This window comes from Triticum aestivum, chromosome 2D (genome assembly GCF_018294505.1).
Source record: "Triticum aestivum cultivar Chinese Spring chromosome 2D, IWGSC CS RefSeq v2.1, whole genome shotgun sequence".
Taxonomy (NCBI): domain Eukaryota; kingdom Viridiplantae; phylum Streptophyta; class Magnoliopsida; order Poales; family Poaceae; genus Triticum; species Triticum aestivum.
In genome coordinates this window covers 58,543,535-58,562,870 of record NC_057799.1, presented here as the reverse complement: position 1 = coordinate 58,562,870, position 19,336 = coordinate 58,543,535, and the positions used below count along the sequence as shown (strand labels likewise).

Sequence of the window (19,336 nt, the reverse complement as noted above, 5' to 3'; positions counted from 1 at the left end):
AATATCGAGAATTTCAAATTTTGCTCATAATTTTCGGAATCTGTTCAGGTTTTCAAGTTTTGTTCCCATTTAAATAATTGTTCATGTCTGAAAATGTTTTGCGTTCTATAAAGTTATTCGTGTTTTTCATTTTTTTTCTTTTAAAATAAATGTATGCTTTTTATGAAAAAAATCAGAAATTTTTAGAATTTGTTTGACTTTTCCATAATATGTTCCCATTTTTCAAATTTTGTTCTCAAATTTATAAAATTATTGTGTTTTCAGAAAATCTTCTAAAATTTATAAAATGTTTATGTTTTATAAAAAGTGCAAAGTTCAAAAAATGCCCTTGTTTTCATTTTCCGTTCACAGTTTCAAAATATGTTCACATTTTCCAATTTTTCTTCACAGTTTTGAAAAAATTATTCATACATTTCAATGTTTCTACGTTTTTTTAAAAATGACATGTTTCGATAATTGTTGAAAAATTCAGAAATTGTTTAATATTTTAAAATTCTATTCATGATTTCAAACATTGCTAAAATTATTAAAAACTTTGTTCACATTTTCCAGGAGAATGATGAAAAAACTTTGAAAAAATCAGATCTCCGTCTCTACATTCTTTAGGAGTTCGCACTATGTGAATGTCAGTAGCACTCGCCAGGCCGACTGGCTAGCGAGAATGCCTCCCCAGCTGGAGGTAAGGAGATAGATTCCCACCTCGAGCCGTCACATAGGAGGTCCCGATAAAAACTACATGCATGGGTCGAACAGAAGCTAGCGCATGCGACATATGTGGCAAACGAGAAAGAAATGTGTTAAATGGCCGAGCCGGGGTGGGGGTGGGGGGATGGGGAGGGTGCGACTGTTTGCCCAAATATCTATAACTTACCTTATGGCGCTCAATAGGGTTTGGGCCGGTAACAGGTATGGCCTGCTCAAATAAACAACGTCTCCTTGTGGTCTCAGCCTCATACCATGTGGCTTGGTTGCTTCCTGCACCCAAGGTACCACAGTATTCTACTCCCTCCATTTTTAAACATAAAACCTTTTAGAGTGTAGATTCACTCATTTTGCTCCGCCACTAGTCTATATTGGAATCTCTAAAAAGTCTTATAATTAGGAACGAAGGGAGTAGTCGTCATGGAAACATTAGTTCCGCGGCTATTCTGCCCCGAGGCAGCAATATTTTTGTGCTGGGACATTTTCCACACCCGCCCCCGCATCCGCATCGCTCCCGCGGGTGGACGGGGCGGGCCAACCCTAACCGCCGACAGGGGCCCCCTCCTCTCCATTCAATCTCCTTGCCGTCGCCGGGGCGTGCCGCCGGGCAAAGCTCGGTCGGCGTCAGCGGCGGTGGGAGATCCTCTTCCCATGACTGGCAGGCCCATCGCGGGCGGGCAACTCCAGCAAGTGGCGGTGCGCTGGCGGCGGGTGTGGCGGCGTGGCCATGGGCGTCAGCGGCAGGGTCACGTGCGTGCAGCGCGCCTGCAACATCTCCTGGTGGCGGCGTGGGGGGTCGTCCGTTGCGTGCCCTTGGTGGCTATCGTGGCTCAATCTGGTGCGGCCAGGTCTTGCCGCCGGCACCTCGGGTGGCGCTGGGCTCCCCACCGGCGGAGGTGGCGGCCCCTGGCTGAGGCTTGCCTCCAGTGGCAGGTGCTTGCTCCGGCTAGGTCTTCCCTTGCTTCGGGTCAGCGCAGTGGTGGTAGCTCGTGGGGGGTTGCACGGGTCGTCGGCAGGGACGCGACACGACGTTTGGTGCTGGACGATGGGGTGCGGGTGGCGGTTGCGACCTCCCTTCTCCTTGGTATGGGTTGGTGGCACGCGTCTCGCACTCGTCAAGGTGCCTACAATCTAGGGTTTGTGCTCGGGCGGACCAAATCTAGGCCCGAGGCAGATCGAACCTAGTGCTGCTCCGGGTAGGTGAGGTTGGGTGCGGTTTGGATGGTGCTCGCGGGCGGTTCTCGTGCTCTTCTCGTGGGTGTGGTGGTTGTGATTCTGTAACATCGTTGCGCAGATCGGTGTCGTGGCCACGGACATGCCGTCGTGGGAGCTCGCCTCGTCCAGGACTTGAGGCTTGCTCCCCGACGGCCGTCGGCAGTCTCGGAGTCGTGTCCCCCCTAGTCCACCGGGTCTCGCTAGGGAAGCAGATGTGGGCGCCTCCTACGGTGGAGGCGCTTACCCAGACTCGGTGGCTGATGCCAGGCTAGGAGTACGTGTGGTGCGTACATAGCGTGCCTCTACTCTTCCTAGCGTGGTTGAGTGTGTTGTGAAGTGCGCGGTGTACGGTGTCTTGTGATGGGATGCCGGGTCGGTGGCCCCAGATGGCGGTCCGCATGTCTTGCTCTCCGGCGGGCAACATCGCGACGGCGGCGGCTCTCCTTCTGGGTCGTGCAGGCGACGGGAGGTGTAGCGGTGGGTGGCTCCGGTGCGCCCTCTGTCCCGCAGGGGTAATGTCCTGATCCGGATCTGGGGTTCTGTCCTCGTCGCGCTTGTCCTGAAGACCTCGTGGTGGCACGGGTGATTTGTCGAGCGAAAGCTATGTGCCTTGGCGCCTATGACGGCGACGCTCATGGGCGCCTCTCTCTTTTTGAAGATGTCGTCGTGGTTCTTCTCTCCGTGTCAAGGCTCCAGGTGAAGACCTTTGTCCGTGGTGGACTCGGCAGGGGTGACACTTTGCGACGTTCTCCCTCCCGAGGGCGTTGTCGTGGAGTTTAGGTGCACTAGGGCATAGCGTGGCGTTGTGTTTAGTTCTTCATGTGTTCTCTTTGGGTAGCGTAGTCGCGTGTGTTCTGCGTGAGCCGATTATTCTGGGATCGGCTTTGTAAGAGGGCTACCTCACCATCTTGTATAATTTAGCCGTGTATTTTCTTCAGTTGTTACTTTATATGTAAAGCGGGACGAAAACCTATTTCAAGAGAAAGAAAGTCTTGTGGATTTAGCTTCCTAGCTGCTAAGCTATCCACTGGTGGTTAAGTCTGGCATCACAACCTCCCTCCCTCTGTGCATATGCCTCCGCCTCAAGGCACCAACAGTCTTATTCCTTTTCAACATCGACGCATCGCTCCAACTTGCATTGCAAGCGCGCGCTGATAACTGACTCCTCGTCCTCGACCATATCCAGTGTCGTTGCATCCACGCGAAACTTCGCGCACATTCCGCTTCTGACATATACTCCAATCTAGCCTAGATGCATGTCCCAGTTCGACGTAGCCACCAGGATCTGCAAGATATGGCCGTGTCCGACTGTCCTGTGGCTAGGAGTACTACCATAGGCGTATGTAGTCGTAGACAATTGATTAATTAGCAGCTACATGCCACTAATCGATCGATGCTGCGTGGGGAGTGATCACTAGCGACCCAGCGTGTGGCCACCGCTGTTCATGCGTAGAGCATCAAATTACTGTTCCCCGATCTCGCTTTGCTGAGTGGTAACACGTCCAGTAACCACCGAATCTTTCTTCTTCCCCGTGCGGAGCTAGTTGGTGGAAGACCGATCGACGTACTCACTGAGCTCCGGTACGTCGTGCTGACTCGTGCGCTCTTTGTGCAGACAAACGTTTCCCGCCTGTGCCCGCCGGCGCAGCCAAGATCGGACAATATCGTGTGCATTGTCGCCGTGTGCTTACGCGGATCACATATACTACTATGTTCAAATGCATGCACCATGCATGCATGAACCACAAAAGTGGCGCCCATTCAAAAAATTAACCAGAAAAGTACACGAGTAGATGCTTTCACTAGCTCAATGTTTGTGCTGCCAAGAAGCACCGAGGTTAATTCCTTTGATTTGTCATCCCAATTGTCAACTTGATTGCCTGCGGTCTTACCGGGAGTTTCGATTGGGTCCACGTGTTGCGCGGCCGGAGCGGCGGCGGTGCGTGCGAATGGCGCTGAGGTGGATTCACTGCACCCGATCCAAAGCCACCGGCGTATCTCCCCGCTAAGGCTCCGTTCGGAGTGCAGGTATAGAAAACATCGAAAAGAAAAACTGCGTAGGAATCGGACTGAATGAATAGTTGAAAACTTTGGAACGAGAAAAGAAGGGAAAGTAGAGCGGAACTCACGTTCGGATGGCCTAGAGAGAATGCATGAAGACCAAGTAATGAACAGTGGCTAATACAACGATCTCTTCTTGCACCTCATGACCGGACACATGATTGAATACTTTATTCTATCAACTGTGCAATTCCTCTGCCCTTTCTCGGTACTCTGCCCAAAAATGAGGCCGGAGTGGATTTGTTCAATCCTGTAAAATCTACATGCTTAACGATCCTTTCCGATGAAATGTTGAGTACTTTTCCTTTGAACCGAACAGCTAAAAGGAAAAAAAACCTACGAAAGCAAACTTTCCTTTGGAATGGCAGCAAATCCCATGAACCGAACAGGGCCTAATTCGTCGCGGTGACCGCGCTTTAGCCCACCGCGGCTGCCTTTTCCACCGGGCATTGTCCACCAAAAGCAAAAGGTGGCATTGCACGCACGCACGGGAATAATCCCAGTGCGTTTGCGTGCGTGCGTGCGCCCATAAAAATCCATGCACGCGCGCTCATTGACGAAACGGTGTGGTCGACCAGCTAGCCGCTGCTTTCCTTGACGCGAGCGCTCACACACACCCATGAGCTAGAGACTAGAGAGTAGCCGTGGCTCCAACAATGGCCGCTCTCGACCTGCGGCGGTGGCTGATGGTCCTCCTCGTAGGTCTCCTCGCCGCGTTCCAAGTGGCCGACGGGGCGCCGTGGTTCTGGCCGCCGGGCGGCGACGACCCCGACGGCTGCCTGAGCTGGCGGGTGATGGTGGAGGCGAACAACGCCAAGTTCTGGCGCGCGGTGCCGGCGCCCTGCATCGGGTACGTCTGGGCCTACATGTCCTGGGGGCAGTACGGCCGGGACGTGAGCAGCGCGGCGGACCAGATCGCCGCCTACGCCAGCCAGGCCCCCGCCGCCGGCGACGGCCTCGACGCCTGGGTCCTCGACATCGACGACACCTGCCTCTCCAACCTGCCCTACTATCAGGCCAAGCAGTTCGGGTGCGTGACGTGTGCAACGCTTCCCGGCAGACCATGCATGCACTGAACTACTGACTGGATGTTCTGTGGTGCTTGGTTGCGCATGCATGCAGGGCGTACGACCCGGCGGCGTTCAAGGCGTGGGCGAGCAGAGGGGCGTGCCCGGGGATACCGGCGATGGTGAGGCTGTTCTGGGCGCTCAAAGGCGGAGGCTTCAGGGTTTTTCTTCTCTCCGGGAGAGACGAGGAGGCTCTCGGCGCGTCCACCGCCGCCAACCTCGCCGCTGCCGGGTTCGCCGGGTACGACCGGCTCATCTTGAGGTACGATATGACACGAGTTATGTACGACTACTTTTTTTTAGTCCAGTTATGTACTACGACTAGCTTTTTTTTAGGGATACTACGACTAGATAGGCTAATCCAATCAACCCAGCCCAACATTTCCACCCAGCCGGCTGAGTTTACAGAATGGTCCAGACTACTCGCCCACGGCGCAGAACATAAAACACTAGTGCTTTTTCAGTCTTATTAAATCCTAGTCGATTGAGACTTATTATGTCTCAGCCGATGTTATATTCGCAAGATGTTACATTGAGATCCGTTTAATTTTAGGTCTATTTAGGGGACGTGAATTTTTGGGACATGCGGCTACGCGCTGCCGTTATCCCGGTCGTCTGGCAACGCGCTGCGATTGCTACTTTTATTAGCACTTTTGCAATACGCGCCGCGTGAATTCACACATCGCACGAATACACGCGTTATACATCCCGACGGTGGGCCAGCAGCACAACACACGTTCAACGAATCAGACGAGAAAAACAAAAAAAAGCCCGGTCCGGGAGATGGATTAACTCCCCGTCCTTCGGTGGACGCGCATAATTGAACCGTCGTCAATGCTCTGGACGTGGGGCAACCACCATAAGTACCTCGTGGTGTGCACTGTAGCTCATTTTCGATTTGCGTCCTGTGGAGAGCAGAAGAACAGGGGAAATGTCTTCGGTAGAAACAGAGATACACAGGTTAGCATATGGACACTCGACTTGATCCTGCGTTTTACTTGGGTATACGCACAAACGTGCTAATGTATATCCAACCTGTTCGTCCCCTTGCATTGCAGACTTTTCTTATGGCAATTCTTATTAGGTGGCCAAGTCTATGTATTAATGTGTCACCCATCAATTGGCAGATGCATCAATGGAATAATGCTTCTACAAGAAGCTTTATCATAGCATCTGTTTCATGACAAACTGGATGGTTTAGTGTATGGTAATACTCATATGCTAATTAGCCCAAGATATTACATGGCTAATAACTGGCACACTGATTAAACACACTTGTATGATGGTTAGTCCTAATTTACCGATTAACATATTACTAATACATCGACTAAGCACACGAATTTAGCTGCAACCATGACAAACTTTCTCCCATATATATTAAGGTAATTAAATGCATCTCGTAGATATTTTCATATTGTAAGTTCAATTAGAAATCTGTGGAGTTGGTTTTGATGTCTCTAATTTGTTCAAAAATGGGAACCGTAATTTTTGGTTAACATGTATGCTTGTGAAGCTGAGATCAAAACCGAAGCCGTAAAAAAACCATTCTCTCATATTGGTGATGTCTCAAATATCCTATTAGTTATGTAAATGTATTTTAACCTTTTCTGTAGAATTTTGCCTGATCTTTTAATTGACATTTTGGTTTTGTATCAACGTTGCATTACAAATCAGATTATATTTTTTGTGATTCAAGTTAACTATGAAGAATGGAGTTAAGTGATTTTTAAGTCAAAAAATTGATGCATGTAAGAGTTTTAAATCAGTAGTCCGAAACTAAAATACCTCATTTTCCAAATTGAACAATGTTGGATGGAGAGAGTTAGTGAGATTATGGACAGGCTGCATACTTTCAATGTAGTTAACGCTTCAAACGACATGCTCCGTGGCCATCTTCTAATCAAGTACCATGGATCAGTGTAGTTATTGTGGTGCAGCCGGCCATTTGAACTGACATGTTAATCAACACACGTCTTCAATGCGCGAGTCTGCATTCTGGGCCATCTCCTGGCAAGGTCAGAAGTATATTATACAGGCTCGACGTATTAGAGCTGCACGAATCACGCGGAAACGGTCGGTCTTGATAACGACCTCGCGTGGCTGCATGTCCACTCATGATTTATCGCTATTTAGGACACATCTAAATGTGACATAGTTATATCACATTTAAGCTGATGTCCACTTTTTTTACGGTCTATTTCTTTTGTCCTATTTTTTTGTTTTTTTATTGCATTATATATTTGTGGAAGCTTAGATGTGACATCCTTAAAAAACATCTAGATGTGAATTAGTCAAGCTGTTCAATTTTTACTTTTCATCTTTTTTCCTTTTTTTTCTTACACGTTTTGTCAGTTGACTTAGGGGGTGTTTGGTTCAGGGACTTTTTAGTCCCAGAGACTAGAAAAAGTTCCTAGGAACCAAACGGGAGGGACTTTTTCTACAGGGACTAGAAAAAAGACTCTACTAGAGAGTCTTTTTTGATTAGTCTCTGGGACTAGAAAAAGCACACTATATTAAGGCACGTTCGGTCGTATGTCACACCCACGTACGTACTGACACGGACCGTGCTGTTGGCTCCTTCCTCTCATGGCCATGGACTTGGTACATCGTACTGGTACGAGAAAATTCGCGTGCGCGCGAGTGACGGCATGCACACAAACAAAAAATATCAGGAAGGATATATTCTTCCGGTAGCAACTAGAACTGAGCTAACTTCCAACCGGACAGTATATATTCTCCGTTCCACTGAATCTTGGACAGCGAGCTGACGTGAACTTGGTGAGCCGCGACAGATACTTCGCCGTCCACATGTATCATTGCTCGGTATAGACATGCACGTACGGACTGATCGGCACCGTGTGTTTTGTCCCGTGGACGGATGTTGACGGCGCGGTGTGTGTGCATGCAGGAGCGCCGGGTACCGCGGGCAGAGCTCGGTGGTGTTCAAGTCGGCGGAGCGGCGGCGGCTGGCGGCGGAGGGGTACCGGATCCGCGGCAACGTCGGCGACCAGTGGAGCGACCTGCAGGGCGACTGCGCCGGCGACCGCGTCTTCAAAGTGCCCAACCCAATGTACTTCGTCCCCTGACCGACCGAACAATGTGTAGCAAGATGTAAATAACGTGACGGGGACCGGTGCCGCACCGCTATATATATTTGTACAAAATGTTCAAGAATTTTAAAAAATATTCATGATTTCATAATATGCTCAAGATTTTTTTAAAACTTTGTGAATTCAAAAATGTTCAGAATTTTATAATAATTGATGGTGAATTTAAAAATCTACATGATTCAGAAAATGTTGACGAATTCAAAAATTTGTTTATGATTTCAAAAAATGTTCATCTTTAAGAGAATGTTCACGAATTTGTAAAAACAAATTCATGATTTTAAAAAATATTCATGAATCTTAAAGATTATTGCAAATTGAAACAAATTATCAAAATAAAAAATAATAAAAAACAAGAGATAAAGAAAAAAGAAAGAAAACAGAAAAAGGAACATAAAGAAAAGAAAAAAAGAAAAGACTGAAGGAAAAAAAAAGAAAAGCCGAACAAACGCTTCATAGAGCCTATCCCAAAATCTATTTTAGGGTGTGGGATGCAGGCGGCAGCATGGCGGCGGTGGGGGCGGCAGTATGGAGGTGGTACAGGTTTGCTGAGGAAAATCTCCGACGACGCCGGGACTAGAGGGATGGTCGGAGGGTGGCGGCATCACAACAGTGGGAGGAGGTTCCGGGGAAGACGGAGTGGCGAGGCTGCACGGGAGCGCCGCCCACGGGCTATGGTGGCCGGCGGTTCGGCTGGTGGTCCGTGGGACCAGGTTGAAGAAGATGCGCCAGGACGAAGAAAACGGTTGAAGATGGGAAATGACTTGACGGCCGTTAGATAGAGATCGCAACGTTTGGCTGACCCGACTGACCCAAATTGCGATTTCGGTCGACTGGCATATGGCCAGCCAGTCCCTTTCTTCTATACGCTTATTTGAGAGCATCTCCAACAGGCGCCCAAAAAGAACTCCGTGCACTAAAAAATCATATTTTTGGCGCCCAACAGCTCCAGCAGATGCTGTAGCGCTAAAAAGTTTTGGGCACGCACTGAAAAACGCTATCGCGCGCAGCATATTTTGGGCTTCGGATTGCGCGCGCTTCACAATATGCAGCTTTTTAGGCGCGCGTCTTTGGGCGTCTGCTAAAATAATGTTACTCCCGGCGCATCAAAAGTGCTATGACGTGCTATAACTTTTACTGGGCCTCAAATTTTTGTGCGGCCGTTGGAGATGCTGTGAGAAAGGTTGCAACCTCCTCCATAGAGGAAGCACCGCAATCGCAAACAATAACATCCACGGCTACAACTTCCGGCCCACCTAAGACTCGCCGTTGGGGCGGACGCTCCTCAGCACGAGCCGCACGCCGTGCTCCGGCTCCACGGTGAGCCTGAGCACCGGCGAGTGTAGGTAGTCTGACGACAGAGCCGCCTCGAACCTGAAGAGCAGGAACGAGAGCAGCACCTTGAGCTCGGCCATGGCGAAGCCCTGGCCGAGACAGGTGCGCGCCCCAGCGCCGAACGGCAGGTACGAGTGCAGCTGCGGCCGCGCCGCGAACCGCTCCGGATCGAACTCCCGCGCGTGGGAGCCCCAGAGCTCCGCGTCCAGGTGCACCGTGGACACCGGCACGTAGATGTTGACGCCCTTGGGCACGCGGACGCCGCCGAGGGTGAGCTCCCGCAGCGCCTGCCGCGACACCACCGAGCCCGCCGGGTACAGCCGCAGCGTCTCCTGGATCACCATCGTCAGCTGCTTCATTCTCTGGAGCGACGAGAGGTCCAGCGCGCCGCCGCCGGCGAGGGCCTCCCGTGCCTCGTCCCTCACCCGGCGCTGCCACTCCGGGTGGAGCGCCAGGAGCATCATGCACCAGGCCGCCGTCACGGCCGTGGTCTCGTACCCGGCGAAGTATATGTTCTTGCAGTTGTCGACCACGAAGTCCTCGGCCGCCGCGACGCCGACGCCCGCCTCGGCCTGGCCGCTGCGGAGCATGGCGTTGAGCAGGTTGTTCCCGCCGTCCGCCTCGCCGCTCTCCCTCACGACGTCCAGTATGAGCCGCCGCACGCGCCGGTTGAGCCGCCACGCCTCCCTGTTGCTCCTCGTGGGCAGGAACCTGAGCCCGGTCATCTCGGCGAGCAGGTTCGGCCTGGACACCGTCTTCTGCAGCTCCCTGATCATGGCGAAGATCCTCTTGCCCTTGACGTAGCTGCTCCCGAAGCAGGTCCGGGAGATGACGTCCCCGGAGTAGGTCCTGAAGTCGTCGTCGACCGTAAGCTCCATGGCGCCGCCGTCGGTCCTGGCCACCCTGGCTTCCCATGAACACACCAGCGCCCGCGCCGAGTCCACCATCAGATCCACCATACCCTAGGAAACGGAAGTCGATCAGATGATATTCAAGATTTACAGTGTCCGCAGAATGTGAGATGATGATGTCGGGGTGGGCACCTTGACCTTGTCGGGGAAGAACTCGGGGGCGATGAGCTTGCGCTGGCGTGCCCAGGCGTCGCCGTTGGACTTGAGGATGCCGTCGCCGAAGAGCGGGTGGTGCGTGACCTTCATGTAGGAGCTCTTGCCGAGCTCGTCGGGCGAGACGGAGAGGCACACGTCGCGGACCACGGCCGGGTCGCTGGCGTGCAGGAACACCATGTTGCCCACGGAGTAGGTGAACACCGGGCCTAGCGAAAACAAACAGCAGAGCAACAAAATCAGCAATAACCAGATCAAAACCTTGGGCCTAACTTGTTCGCCGGTGCACGCACGCATGCATGGCTCGGCTCCGGGCTCTGGCACAGGACACGTGATCGACCAGGCCGGGCATCCTCGGTCGTGCAGCGCCGGCCGGGCCGAATCTTTCGGCATCGGGACAAAGGAGCCACCACTCCTACCTCAATTATTGTTTCTTCTCTAGAACGTATTGCCATTTTTGGCTGGCAGAAAGCGCACGCAATGCCCAATTGTACACATAGTTTTTGTTGCGATTCGATCGTCTCCATTATTGCCTTTATAGCTAGCTAGCTACTGTAGTGTAGTGGTTAATCAACAAAGCACCAAGCACATATTACATCACTGATCGATGCCCATCGATCAACTGGAGATGATATATACGTTACGCATGCATTTTTCTTCTTCGATTGAAGACATGAGATATATATCCATATCCTGCTAGCATTTTTCTTCTTCGATTAAAGACACGAGATATCCTGCTAGGTATCTCTCTCTCTCTCTCTCATGATGCAAGGAAGGGGAAAACTAGAGCGTCTAGAATGGAACGGAAGGTCGGTCTATATATCCAAGTATCCGTTCGTCACCTAGCTGCCTGCCTGCGTTCATTTCTCTACATTTTTGCGTCAGCTTGCACGCCTTCGAAAGACGGTGCCAAACCAACAAGGGATTATATATCCACTCACGCGGAAAAGGGAAATGGAAAGAAGAAGAAGCTGGCCACACATCGCTGCAGTGGATACCTAACCGTAGCACTGTTCGATCGAATCAAACTTTCAATCAGCAACGAACAAGCGAGCTAATCGTAATCCATGGCTGCGCATATACGAGAGAGAGAGAGAGAGAGAGAGAGAGAGAGAGAGAGAGAGAGAGAGAGAGAGAGAGATGTCTATGCACCACGCACGCACGTACCGTACTCGTTCCTCCACTTCTCGTAGAAGGGAAACACGGCGGAGCGGTAGTCGTGCACGACGTCGCCGGCGCCGCGCGTCCGTTTGGCTGCAGCCGCGGCCTGCCTCATGTCGGCGAGGTTGCCGTAGGGGAAGGACGGCGGCGGCCCGCGGACCCCCTGCCTCCTCAGCGCGCGGCGGACCGTCTCCGGCGCCAGCCAGAGGATGCGGTAGAGGTAGAGCGCCAGGGCGCAGGCCCCCACGCAGCACAGGCTCGCCACCACGCCCACCGCCGGCGCCACCCCCATCCTCGCCCTCTAGACTCTAGCAAAGCTCTAGCTCTCTCTCTCTCTCTCTCTCTCTCTCTCTCTCTCTCTCTCTCTCTGTGTGCTGTGAGCGGGAGGGAATGGGAATCGTTGGGAAGATGATATGATTGTATACGCCGGTGCGGTACTCGGCGGCAGCTAGTGTCCAAACCCCACCTTTATCTTGGACGGGAATACATATATAGCGGTGCGGCGCCGGTCGTCGTCACGTTATTTACATGTTACTACATTGTTCGGTCGGTCAGGGGACGAAGTACATGGGGTTGGGCACTTTGAAGTGAAAGCTGAATAAAACTATTGCTTATCGATGATTTGGTGCAGCATACAAGAATATATATGAGGGTACAAACCGACTTGGGGTAGGGGTACAAAACTGACTTGGACTAGAAGTCGTATACCATAATGACTACTCTAACATCCCCCGCAGTATCAACGGCAGGCTCAACGACGTTGATACTGAAACAGATATCTTGAAACGGCTTAGTAGGCAGTGCCTTGGTGAAAATGTCAGCAAACTGAGCCGTAGAGGGAACATGAAGCACCCGAACCTGACCAAGAGCAACCTTTTCACGAACAAAATGAATATCAATCTCAATATGCTTTGTGCGTCGGTGTTGAACTGGATTGCTGGTCATGTAGACTGCTGATATGTTGTCACAGTAGACAATAGTGGCCTGCTCAATAGGCCTGTGTAGCTCGGAGAGTAACTGCCGAATCCAGATTATATCTGCAACGGCATGTGCCACAGCGCGATACTCAGCCTCGGCCGACGAACGTGAGACTGTAACCTGTCTTTTCGAAGACCAAGAAATCAAATTGTTACCAAGAAAAACTCAAAAACCGGAAGTGGACCTTCGAGTGTCAGGACAACCAGCCCAGTCTGCATCAGAGTATGCGGTAAGCGAGTTTGGAGAAGAATTATTGAGGTGGAGACCATGATTGAGAGTTCCTTTTAAATACCGAAGAATGCGTTTAACATGATTATAGTGAGGAACCCGGGGATCATGCATATAGAGACATGCTTGTTGAACAGCAAAAGAGATTTCAGGACGAGTAATGGTGAGATATTGGAGAGCACCTGTTACGCTACGATAGAGAGTATGATCGGAAAAGGGTTCACTGGTAGCCGAAAGTTTAAAACTAGTATCGACAGGAGTGCGAGATGATTGACAGTCAAGCATACCAGCACGATTAAGAAGATCAAGAATATACTGACGTTGGGAAAGAAAAAGGCTGGAGGAATCTCGAACAACAGCAATGCCTAAGAAATGATGAAGGAGTCCTAGGTCAGTCATAGAAAATTCAGATCTAAGAAGTGAGACAATATGATCTAAGAACTTCTGAGAGGAGGCGGTAAGAATGATATCATCTACATAGAGAAGTAAATAGGCAGTGTCAGAAGTTTGATGATACACAAAAAGAGAGGTGTCGGAGAGAGATGGAGTGAAGCCTATTGTTTGAATGAAGAAGGAGAAGCGTTGAAACCAAGCTCGTGGGGCCTGTTTAAGACCGTAGAGAGATTTCTGAAGAAGACATACATGAGTTGGAAAGGATGGATTTTCAAAACCCAGAGGTTGCTGGCAGTAGACAGTTTCTTGAAGGGAACCATGGAGGAAAGCATTTTTAACATCAAGTTGGTGAATGGGCCATGAAGAGGAGACAACAACACTAAGAACGGCGCGAATGGTGCTAGGTTTAACAACAGGAGAGAAGGTTTCTTCGTAATCAATTCCTTGTTGCTGAGAAAAGCCACGACAAACCCACCTGGCTTTATATCGTGAGAGGCTCCCATCGGAGTGGAACTTTTGGCGAAAAATCCATTTGCCAGAAACAATATTTGTATTGGGAGGACGAGGAACAAGTTGCCAGGTGTTGTTTTGAAGTAAAGCATTATATTCTTCTTGCATGGCAGCGGCCCAATTGGGATCAAGTAGAGCAGTTTTGTAATTCTTTGGAAGAGAAGTGAGAGATACGGAGGTATGAAGGTTTAGGCGGTCTTGGGGTTGATGAAATCCTGATTTGGCCCTAGTACGCATGCGATGATCATTAATCGGGGCTGCTGTAGGAATAGCACGAGGGGGTAAGGTGGGTACTGGTGAGTCCGGCGCAGCGGAAGAGTCGGACGAAGGAGTAGGGCTGGGTGGTGGAGTGGGAGTAGGGGCCGGGGGTGTTGGGGCGGGAGCAGGGGTCGGGGGTGTTGGGGACGTCTCGGGTGGGGTGAGTGTATGGTTGGGATTGGCTATGGCGGGTGTTAATGGTGGTGGTGATAAGTTGTGTTCGGCAGGAAGGGGAGTATATAGTTGGAAAGGACGGGGAGAGGGGGTGTTTGCGGAGCTAGGGGTGTTGGATGGTGTAGTAGTGCGTTGTGAGAAAGGAAAAATGTGCTCAGCAAACGTGACATGATGAGAGACATGAACGTGTCCGGTGTGAAGGTCGAGACAGCGATAGCCTTTGTGCTCGTCAGAGAAGCCGAGAAAAGCACATGGGATAGAGCGTGGTGACAATTTATTTGCAGAAGTGGCGTAGGCATTGGGAAAACAGAGACAGCCGAAAACACGAACCGCGGAGTAGTCGGGGTGAGAAAGAAAGAGGGAATAATAGGGAGTAGTGTTGGGTTTAGTTTTAGAAGGTCGAATATTTAGAAGGAAGGTGGCCATGTGTAGGGCTTCAGCCAAAACTTGGGAGGCATAGATGATTGAATGAGGAGAGTGCGAACTATATCATTGAGGGTGCGAAGAGAGCGTTCTGCTTTACCATTTTGAGGGGAGGTGTAGGGACATGAGAACCTAAGCAGGATGCCATGTTGTAAGAAGAAAGTACGATTTTTAATGTTATCAAACTCGCGACCATTGTCACATTGGATAAAGCGAATTCGGAGGAAGAAGTGAACAGACACATAGCGTTGAAAATTAAGGAAAAGAGAATGGACCTCGGATTTGTTGCGTAGAGGAAAAGTCCAGACAAAGTGGGTGAAATCATCTAGGATAACAAGGTAGTATTTAAAACCCGAAACACTTGCAATGGGAGAGTTCCATAAATCACAATGTATTAATTCAAAGGGATAAGTGCTACAAGAACTAGAGGAACTAAAGGGAAGACGCACATGTTTGCCTAATTGACAAGACTCGCAAAACACAGAATTATGAGAGTCCCTATTACATGGTATGGTAAATTCACTAAGCATAGAAGCTAAGACGGCGGGGTTGGGATGGCCCAAGCGACGATGCCAGAGATCGACGGAGGCCAGCATGGATGTTGGAGGGGTGGCGGCAGGAACTCCATTAAGAGAATAAAGATCACCGGAGCTATTGAAGCGAGCGATCTCGGCCTTGGTCAGGTAATCCTTCACAGATAAACCAAAAGGGTCAAATTCAGCCGAAACTAGATTGTCGCAAGTAAATTGGCGAACAGAGATAAGATTTTTAATGAGGGCGGGTGCAACTAGAACATCGCGAAGTAAAAGAGGTTTGGTGGAAGAGGGAAGTTGAGCCTGACCAACACAATATATAGGAATAGATGATCCATCTCCAAGGATAATGGAAGGGAAAGGAGATTTAGTGCAAGAAGATAACCAATTACTAGATGCAGACATATGACTAGAGGCCCCTGAATCAAAGATCCAATCCGTACCTGAGTTTCCTTGTGCAGCAAAGTTATTCATGGCCTGGAGAAAGGCAGCTTGATCCCAGCTCGGCGTCGCAGGTGAGGGTGGCGTCGGAAGCAGGGCCGGCGGATACGATGGTGAAGGCAGTAGGGCCGGCTGGGGAGTGTAGTAGGCATTGGCCGGCTGTGGTGGGGGTGGCGTCGGGAGCACGGCCGGCTGAGGTGTGTAGTAGGCGCCGCCTTCGGTGCTGTAATGACCATAAGGAGCATACGTCGGGGCGGCGTGATAGGCATTGGCCGGCTGTCGGGGGTTGAGAACCCCGGGAGCACCAGTAGGCGGCCGAAGGCCGGGTTGCCAGGCACCTGAGTATGCTGGCGGAGCACCGAGGGTGGACGGAGCGGACCATGGCATGGGCCATGCTTGAACAAGCCCCGTCCAAGGATCATGAGGAGGCCACCATGCAACCGCAGATGGAGCACTGGTGGGTGGTGCAGGACTCGGTGCTGGTGATGTCGTAGGCGGAACCGAACGAGTCGATGGCGGCCTGTAGATAGAGTTTTTGCCGCGGTAGTTCGGACTAGGACGCCAGCCTGGGGGCGGTTGAACAGATGACGATGCGGACGGCCCGGCGGCAGGAGCCGGCCTGGAAGGCGGCGCTGGTGTAGACGGCAGAGGAGGATGAGCCGCAACATGAAAGACCTTGGGGCGAGAGTCCTTGCGAGCTTGTGTTTCCGCCGCGAGTTGTAGCAAGGAACGAACTTCAGCGAAGGTAGGAGGGGGCCGTATCATCGGTATGAACGAGGCTTGCTTGTCAAAGTCTTCGCTGAGGCCGACGACGACGATATTGATTAGCTGTGTGTCGCTAACTGTATCGCCGAGTTCGCGGAGCTCATCACCAATGGTCTTAACGCGCTGGCAGAACAGGTTCACCGGGGCGTCTCCTTGCACCATATTGCGAAGCTCGGTGTGGAGAGCGTTTTTCCGAGCGTCGGTGTTGCTTTGGAAGAGCTGACGGAGGGAGTGCCAGATGTTGGCAGCGGTGGCGCCGTCGTGATCGAGCATGTTGAAGATCTCGGTGGTGATGCGGGTGTAGAACCACTGGACGATCGCGAGATCGTCTTTCAACCATTGCGGATCGTCGGGGCGGGGAGGACAGTTGGCGGCGACATGCGAGCGCAGGTTGCAGCGGCCGAGGTGGAGATCGAAGAGATGTCTCCAATGGTAGTAGTTGTGGGCGGCGAGATCAAGAACTATGGGGATGTAGGGGCTGACGTCGGAGATTGTGTCAGCAAGAGATATTGGTGCGGCGAGGATGGGTGCAGGATAGTTTTGTGGAGCTATGGTGAGGGCCGAGAGAGAAGCGGCCGCGGCGTTGGCAGCCTTGGCGATGAGTGCGGCCCGGCGCTCGAAGTAGCCGGGCGGCGGCGGCGTTGGCGTTGGCGGAGCCATACCCTAAACCCTGGGACCGGTATCTGATACCATGAAAGCTGAATAAAACTGTTGCTTATTGATGATTTGGTGCGGCATACAAGAGTATATATGAGGGTACAAACCGACTTGGGGTAGGGGTACAAAACTGACTTGGACTAGAAGTCGTATACCATAATGACTACTCTAACATGAAGACGCGGTCGCCGGCGCTTTCGCCTTGGAGGTCGCTCCACCGGTCGCCGACGTTGCCGAGGATCCGGTACCCCTCCTCCGCCAGCCGCCGCCGCTCCGCCGACATGAACACCACCGAGCTCTGCCCCCGGTACGCCGCGCTCCTGCGTGCACACACACCGCCATCGGCTTACTCTCATTCAGGACCAAAATGTTAGGATTAAGGGATTAATCCCTGCTTTATCTAACCGCAGGTAGTTGCTTTGGCAACTGTCGCGTCGGTTCGCCCGACAGGCGTCTCTCCGTACATACACCTCTTTAATGGCATCCCCTCAAATTGTATGTACAACTGTTCATTTACATCTCTGTGTCTGGGTGAATAGGAAAGAAACCTAGTCCCCTCCGCCTAGTGCCCTCCGCCGGCCGCCACTCCGGTCCCGGCGTCCACCGCCCCTCGCCGGCGGCCACTCCGGCCCCGGCGTCCACCTCTCCTGGTTCCTCTCCCCCTCCCTCTCTCCCGCCCCCTCCCGCCCCTCCCATGGCGTCGGGATCTAGAAGCCCGCCTTCGGTCTCGTCCTCTTTCCAGCGGGAGAGACCGGTGGTCTCCGGGCTTGGTCTGTCCGGCTCGCCTAGTTCGGCGCGCTCCTCGTCAGCGGGCGCGGCCCAAGCGGTGGATGGGGCGCCGGTGCCGGAGCCGGGGTGCCGCAGGCCGGGTCCTTCCCGCAAAGCTCGCTGGCGGCGTCGTCGGGCGCTGAGGCGCCAGCAGGGAGCTGGCGGTCAGGGTAGCCGCGCTTCTTCTTGCTCCTCTGAAAGGCGTCAGATTCCTCTAGATTTGTTTGGCCTCTGCTTCAGGTGCTTCCAAGAGGGCCACCGGCGTCAGGACTACACTAATGACCTGCTCTGCATCCGCTGCGGCTTCTCGGGCCACGTCTCTTCCCAGTGCACGGTGCCGCGCAGTCCAATCTCGGCTGAGGAGCTGCGTCGGGCCGTGATTGGCAAGGTGTCTAAAGCTCGTCGGACAGAGCCGGCGCCGGAGGCAGCGACGGCCATGGGGCGGATGCTGTTGGAGCCTAGGCAGGACGCGCCCGGGGCGCCGTCCTCGCCAGTTGCACCCGACTTCCCCCCCATGATGGCCGTCGACTTGTCCCCGCTAGCACGTGCCGAGGTGTGCATTGTGCCGCGGTCGGAGGGGATGGAGGACCTGGAGCGTCGGCTTCAGCTGGCGGTGGTGGTATATGTGGGCGGCGCAAGGCCGCCGGTCTCTTGTGTGGACGCTGCCATCGCCATCTCCGAGCAGCTCAACATCCCAAGGCATCGTTTTTCGGTGCACAAATTCCATCCTGAAGACTTCTTGATTGTCTTTGCGTCGCACGAGCTCAGGAACAGAGTGTTGGGTGTGCCTTTGGTTGAGCATCAGGGTGTCAAGCTTTACATCAAGCCTTGGCTGAGATAGGCGCAAGCTAAATCCAGGTTGATGCGCATTCAGGTCGACCTCATGATCGAGGGTGTGCCGTCGCATGCGTGGTCGAGGGAGACGGCCACGGAGCTGCTGGGCAATTCCTGTCTGATCGAGAGTTTAGCACCGGAGACCGCGAGCAGAGAGGATCTCTCTGTGTTCAAGCTGGGTGCGTGGTGTGTTGACCCGGAGGAAATCCCGGCGTGTCATCGACTCTGGGTGCCGGAGCCGCAGGAGCGTGTGGTGAATCCGGCCGTGCGGCATCCGTCCTTTCGTCAACTACTGGAGTACCCTACACTCATTCACACTAGGAGGCTGAGAGATCATACTCCATCGGAGCTCTGGCGTCGCTCGCCTAGTTCGGACGGTGGCATCGGTCAAAGTGGCCTGCCGGACAGCTCCAATGGATCCCTTCCCGGCGGGGATTGGACGGTGTTGCCTTGGACTCACGGAGTCTGCGACAACAGGGGCGTTGGTCGCCGTTCTCCTGGCCCCGCCGGCGGCAGTGGACATGGCAGATCTTACCGGCAGGCTCTCGAGGGCAGGATCGGTCCATCGAATTGGCGCATCCCGCCAATAGGGAACGGAGGGTTGGCTGTCACGGACGTCACTAGGGTGGCCCACGAGAATGAGGCCTTGACTGGTCTGGCAC

General features: G+C 52.5%; 3 protein-coding genes across 3 annotated transcripts; 2 read left to right on the top strand and 1 right to left on the bottom strand.

Moving 5' to 3' along the window:
• The first annotated feature begins 4,303 nt into the window (after positions 1 to 4,303).
• LOC123048694 (acid phosphatase 1-like) lies at positions 4,304 to 8,236 on the top strand. The gene is made up of 3 exons (XM_044471738.1): positions 4,304 to 5,008; positions 5,101 to 5,307; positions 7,954 to 8,236. The coding sequence occupies exons 1-3, from the start codon at positions 4,635 to 4,637 to the stop codon at positions 8,129 to 8,131; spliced, it is 759 nt and encodes a 252-aa protein (XP_044327673.1). The 5' UTR covers positions 4,304 to 4,634; the 3' UTR covers positions 8,132 to 8,236.
• A 1,048-nt stretch (positions 8,237 to 9,284) lies between these two features.
• On the bottom strand, positions 9,285 to 12,085 carry LOC123051542 (cytochrome P450 714B1). The gene is made up of 3 exons (XM_044474442.1): positions 11,719 to 12,085; positions 10,531 to 10,760; positions 9,285 to 10,449 (listed from the first exon to the last, which is right to left on the bottom strand). The coding sequence occupies exons 1-3, from the start codon at positions 12,002 to 12,004 to the stop codon at positions 9,409 to 9,411; spliced, it is 1,557 nt and encodes a 518-aa protein (XP_044330377.1). The 5' UTR covers positions 12,005 to 12,085; the 3' UTR covers positions 9,285 to 9,408.
• A 6,056-nt stretch (positions 12,086 to 18,141) lies between these two features.
• LOC123051541 (uncharacterized) lies at positions 18,142 to 18,831 on the top strand. Its single transcript, XM_044474441.1, has one exon. The coding sequence runs from the start codon at positions 18,277 to 18,279 to the stop codon at positions 18,679 to 18,681; it is 405 nt and encodes a 134-aa protein (XP_044330376.1). The 5' UTR covers positions 18,142 to 18,276; the 3' UTR covers positions 18,682 to 18,831.
• The last annotated feature ends 505 nt before the right edge of the window (positions 18,832 to 19,336 follow it).

Bases quoted from the DNA above. Each gene is read 5' to 3' on its own strand.
- LOC123051541 (XM_044474441.1), top strand. From the start codon at position 18,277: ATGGGGCGGATGCTGTTGGAGCCTAGGCAGGACGCGCCCGGGGCGCCG.
- LOC123048694 (XM_044471738.1), top strand. From the start codon at position 4,635: ATGGCCGCTCTCGACCTGCGGCGGTGGCTGATGGTCCTCCTCGTAGGT. The intron at 5,009-5,100 runs GTGCGTGACGTG...GCATGCATGCAG, and splicing joins TATCAGGCCAAGCAGTTCGG to GGCGTACGACCCGGCGGCGT. The intron at 5,308-7,953 runs GTACGATATGAC...GTGTGCATGCAG, and splicing joins TACGACCGGCTCATCTTGAG to GAGCGCCGGGTACCGCGGGC.
- LOC123051542 (XM_044474442.1), bottom strand. From the start codon at position 12,004: ATGGGGGTGGCGCCGGCGGTGGGCGTGGTGGCGAGCCTGTGCTGCGTG. The intron at 10,761-11,718 runs GTACGTGCGTGC...TGTTTTCGCTAG, and splicing joins GAAGTGGAGGAACGAGTACG to GCCCGGTGTTCACCTACTCC. The intron at 10,450-10,530 runs GTGCCCACCCCG...TCCGTTTCCTAG, and splicing joins TCTTCCCCGACAAGGTCAAG to GGTATGGTGGATCTGATGGT.